Raw genomic sequence first — 5,819 nt, 5'->3', positions numbered from 1 at the left:
TTCCACGGGGGCAAATGGACGCCGAACTACAATTCCCAGCATACACTGCGGCTGGAGCCCAAGCCCCGTTTGGAGTGCTCCTCGATAGGTGAAATACGAATTCTACTAGCCGCGTTCCACTTTGTCAGAGGAAAAGGCTTGGAACGTTTAAGGGTTCGCTGCAACTTGAACTGTTCTCATACGATGCTGCTTTGCAATCCCATATTGCCAAGATATGTAAGGATCACGACTGATAACTAGTTCAAGATTTCAAGCTTGCCTCCACTTGTTATGTCGATAACTAGGTAACGTGAGACTTGATAACTAGAGTTGCCAACTCTTTGAGAAACGAATATTTTGCCGGAACAGATTTCATTTTTTTCCATTGGCTGAGACTTCCGAGGACCAAATCGGGTACAATGGTTTAGAATTATGAAGAATACCGAGTCCAAAAACCTGAAGTGAATTCACAGTTCTTCTGCAAAATAAAGTCCTAAATGCCGAAAACTATTTTTTCTTTCAGCAGCACAATATATGAAGATAGAGGAGCCACTGCTGCAATAGCTATTGTTAATTTCAGATCAAAAGCCTTTGTCAATCTACCAATCATTCTGAAATTGATCAGTACCCATCTAGTAAACAACTGTTATTCATTCACAGACTCCTCATGCCCATTTGCTGTAGGTTGTTGTGGGGAAAATAGGAGGAAGATGTGTTAGATCAGACATGTCAAACACAAGGGGGGGGGGCGGATCCGGCCCGCGAAGCCATCCTGGAAACAGTGAGGGAACGGCCCCCACTGCCCTGGCCCAGAGACCCTCCTTCTGCCAGACACCCTCAGATCTGTCCCACTCCTGCCCGGGCCCCCATAGGCACCCTTGATGCGAATGATGTAGAGTTGGCCATGCCCACCCAGTAGGTCATATGCACTAGCCACGCCCACCCAGTAGGCCACGCCCACCCAGGCCATATCCACCTGGCCCCCTGAGGGCAACTGCAATGCTGATGCGGCCCTCAGTGAAATTGAGTTTGATACCCCTGTGTTAGATATTTTTGCCACCTTGAGTTATTTGTGAAAATAACAAAGGTGGGATATAAATAAATAAACTGTTCAAGTCCTAGTACCTAGAACAGTCAAGGTAGAAGATGCTGCTAAAAAAAGTTGCTGCCAATGTGCACTCCCACCAACTGCCTTCTCAATACTTTTTCCCTTTCTGCCTACAATTATCCCAAGCATAGATACATGGAAGAGCAAAGTCCCAATTATCAAAATAACTAGTGGAATTAATGCAGTACTCCTGCTGCTGCTGCTGCTACAAAAAAAAAACAAAACCCTTGTGTGCTTTTGAGTTTGGACATATTTGGGCTTTGCCCCCTGATTCAAAATGAAATTTTGTGTGATCATCAGCAAGTCCCTAGAATAGTGAAGATAGTCTGTAAATGAGTAAGGCTTGTTTAAATAAAATCTACACAGGTTGTGGGCTTTTGTAATAATATCATTGCCTATCTTTCATCACAGAAATAGTACCGTACAGTGGTACCTTGTGTACTCAGCTACTTTAAAACTCAACGCATTTTGACATGGAAATTTTGTCCTGATACTTATCAGTTGTTTGGTACTCAATGCATAAGATAGAACTTGTCGGTGTCAGCTGCTTTGTGATTCACTACATTATTTCTTCTGGAAAAATGTACTCATCTGTTTTTGTACTCATTTGCCTCCTGGAACCAATTACAATAAGTACTAAGGTTCCACTGTATTTCAAAGAACACTGGATGGTAAGCTCATAATCACCCAGAAATTAAAGAGAAAATATACAAAATATACAAATCTTTACTTTTATAGTGACTTTTACAAATTTCTTTAACATGCATGTCTCTCCTTAATTGCATGATTTATGACATAGATCCTTTTACCATTGATTATCTGAAGGCATGTTCTGACCTGAGGCATGATCTGACCTGGTACTCTCAGTTCTGAAGTAGAAATGTTGAATGTTTGTGTCTGAAATCCTATTTATTACTTTTTATTAAACAAATTTATATAGCCATCCAACTCACAAATAGGTAACTCCAGGTGGCCTACATTTAAAATCCACTGCATCATAAAACCCCATAAAAATCCCCACCCTATCCCTTATGGCAGCAACAACACAATCAAATCAAACACTTTATTAACTCCATCTCTACTTGTGGTCCCTGGCTTGCTGATGAAATCATGTTTTAGGGCCTTAAGTGAAAGCAACAGGGTGGAGGCTAACTGTATATCAGATGGAATATTCCACAAAGAAGGGGTCACCACTGAGAAGGCCCTTTTTGTGGTATGATGAAATACTTATAACTTTCATCCACTGAAGGACTAATAATGTGCTCTGGAGATTCTTGGTTACAAAATGTGTAATTTCTCTTTAATATTTCTATAGGCACAAGGGACCCATGTCCACCATCAATTTTGAAAGCTCCTAAAATGACTCTAGGTCAGTCATTCTCTCCCAGCCCATTCTCTCCTAGCTCATCCCACATCACAAGCTTGTTATTGGGACTAGAAGAATACTATTCTGTGTTATCTTGAAAAATATGGTACACATACCTCAAAGTAAATGCCCATTACTTGGCACATTGATTTATAATTGAAGCAGGCACAGCAGCGCCTGCATTTTTTGTGTCACATGAGAAAAGCACATCTTCCTTCCCCTGTCCTGACCACTTTCTACAGAGGGACGATCAAGAGCATCCTTTCATACAGCATCACAGTGTGATTTGGAAGCATCACTGCTTCAGACAAGAAGGTGCTGCAGAGTGTGGTGAGGATGGCTGAAAAGATTATTGGCAGTTCCCTCCCTCCCATCCAGGATATAGCACATAAGTGTTGCTTGAGCAGGGTCCGAAAGATTTCCTGGGACACCACATCTGCCTCACAACCTGTTTTCTTTTTTACCTTGTGGGAGGAGGTTTCGTGATATCCAAAGCAGAACATCCAGATTCAATCACAGCTTTGTTCTATAATATTAACCTTGTGAACTCTCAAGCTTTCTCCTGTTACGCATTCAAGATGGACAGTGATTAATATTTATATGTTACTTATATGTAAGGGTGTAGGTCTATACATAAGTGGTATATAGTATGTTGAAATGTGTGTTATGTATGTGTGCACTTTTGAGAGCAAGCAACTAATTTTCATTTTAATTATGTGCCATTGTGTCCACAGTAAAAAAAGAGGACAGATTATAATTTAAATTTCTAGGGTTGCCCAATTGTCAATACTTTCTATGTCTTTTTTTTTATTGAAAAGTTTTACAATGCATTTTATCTTTAACAATCCCTCCCCCCCTCCCTCCGCCCACCCCTTCCTAACCCTCCCTAACCCTCCCCCCCTTCCCCCCTCCCCCCCCCGACTTCCCAGAGCTAAATACAAGGTATAAAAGCAAAAAACAATCATAAACAACCATATGCTAACAAAAATAAACTATTAAGTCTATCGCACTCTAGCTCATATGAAATGACTACAAGCAATACTAATATCACATAAAAAAAGAAAAAAACTTATTCAAATGCTAAGTGAAACTTTTTAGTCCCAATACTCTCTATGTCTTGCAAAGATTAACAACTGAAAAATAATACATTAAAACCACAAATAGAGGATCATGCTGGGTGCAGGAGGGTGAATTTAGCATTTATACCATGTTCACCTTCTCAAGGAGGTATAACCCCATCGTAGCCCAGGGCTTGGCAAAGAGCCAGGTCTTCTAGAATCTTTTAAAGAACAGATCTACTGTATATAATATTCTAAATATGTATGCTTCTTTTAATTTAACATAGTGATAACTGTACAGACATGTTCATGTCATTTCCTTGGTAGCAGCAGAGAAATAGTTTTCCATTGCTTTGTAGGGAAACTTTTTCAATTTCGTAGTCTAGCATATAGCTCTGGGTTTTCCTGGCCTTCCATTCAAATACCACATGCTCTGGCTTAGATATATTACACTGCTAGTAAAATATATCTGTAAATCAATAAATGCTATGCACTTACGGTATATTTTATTTAAAATGTTGAAAACAAACAGCTGCAAATATTCAATCACTTAACTGAATTTTATTTTGACTTTTTTATGGATACTTACATATTGTAAGTGCAGACAATTTGACATATATTAAAATGAGATTAAATATTCCCTATTGCATTAAATTGGACTGCTTTTCTTATTTTAAATTGACTTGGAGCACTTCCTTTTGGCAACACGGAAAAGGTGCATAGATGTTATAACTTAATGACAATTATTTGCTGCATATAGTAATGTAATCTTTCAATTTATACTAGTTACCCTTTATGTTAGTACTTCTGTTAAAGAATGGAAAGGTATACTAAAACAAGTTAGAAAAAACGAACTATGATTGCCTTGTCCAACCTAAGTACTTTCCAAATGCATAGCCAACAATTTGGGAATTGAAACTGAAATTTTTGAAGGGTGGTCTGAAGGGTTAAAGATGACCTATGGCAGGCAAACATCATCTCAAAATAAAGTTTAAAATCCACAATAATAATGAAAGGTATTTTTAAGATTGTATTAACTCCTGGAAAAGTAAAAAATTGAACAACATTTTTCATAGTTTAACACAGTTTAACATAGAAATATTATTTCATCCAATGTGATAAATTAATCTTTCTTCTGATCATCTGGTTTTTCTGCAGTGACAACTGGCCTAAGTGACATCAGGGGATCAACAAAAGGGAATGCCCGAAATGTCTTCACATATCTGAAGTAGCTGAAGATGAGGAATCCCCAAAATAAAGTCACTACCAAGGTGGTCCAACCAGTAACATACATCCAACTTGGTCTGAAAAACAATATAATTTGTATTTTTTAAAAACTGTATATTCAACTAATTAAATTTAACAAAACTAGCATATAAATCACATAGTTTATTATTATAGTCAGAGCAATTAAAATATTAAAGTGAGAGGAGATAGCCACTTTTCTGTATATTCACAAAAGTTGTGCATTATTTACCATTTCCAGAGAGAGAACCTATTTTTTTCCAACAAGAACCGCTTGTCAAGGTAACGATTTAGAAGCTAGCCAACTTGTATAATGTGAGATGAATGACTCAGCAGCAGTCTATATCCCTTTAAGACAGGCATGTCAAACTGCCAGCCCACGGGCCGGATGTGTCATGCTGAAACCACGCGGTGCCACCCCATTGCTGGCAATGGGGAAAAAGTCGCCACAACGTCACATCACATCACGAGTTTGACATGCCTGCTTTAAGAGCTTGAGTATAAAAGGGAAGGCCTTTCTGGAGTCTTTCTCATCCGTTTTCTGCTGTAATTACTGCATATTGGAGTTTGCTGAATTATGACCATGTGTATGTATCTTGTTTCTAGCGTATATTTGTAGATAGTGTAATACAAACCACTGTTTACTGTATTTACTCCTGGGTTATCTCAGCACAATAAGACTGTGCATGCTCTGACACAGCTAGATTCTGCTTCACCTGTTACCAGCTAAACCCAGGGAAGAAAGAAGTAGCAAATCTCAGTTTAACTGGAAATGAAATATTAAACATACTTAATTGCAAGAACTTTTCAATCAATGACAATCCAACTAACTTCAAAGTACAAGTAGTCCTTCACAAACAACTGGTTGCTTAGCAATTTTTTAAGGTTACGATGGACCTTCCCAGGACTACTTACAACCTGGATTAAAAGTTCGAGTGGCTCCCCCCATCTCTGGTCAATCATATTTTGGGCTCTTGGAAACTGACCTGAATTTATAGCCATTTGAAGCGTCCTGCAGTTACACTACCATGATTTATGACTTTTTTGTGGAAACCAGCATTTA

The 5,819-nt window shown here is 38.6% G+C and overlaps 1 protein-coding gene across 1 annotated transcript in view; it reads right to left on the bottom strand.

The window, feature by feature from the left end:
• Positions 1–4,057: 4,057 nt before the first annotated feature.
• The window catches only part of CATSPERE (catsper channel auxiliary subunit epsilon), an 84,024-nt gene continuing 82,262 nt past the window's right edge, over positions 4,058–5,819 (bottom strand). Inside the window, exon 19 of the mRNA XM_083375728.1 lies at positions 4,058–4,815. Within this exon, the coding sequence (XP_083231854.1) occupies positions 4,699–4,815 (117 nt within the window). The 3' untranslated portion in view covers positions 4,058–4,698. The remainder of the gene's footprint in view (positions 4,816–5,819) is intronic.

Source organism: Vipera ursinii (genome assembly GCF_947247035.1).
Source record: "Vipera ursinii genome assembly, chromosome: 1".
NCBI lineage: Eukaryota > Metazoa > Chordata > Lepidosauria > Squamata > Viperidae > Vipera > Vipera ursinii.
Note: the sequence above shows the minus strand (reverse complement) of the source record. Positions and strands in the feature narration are given on the sequence as shown.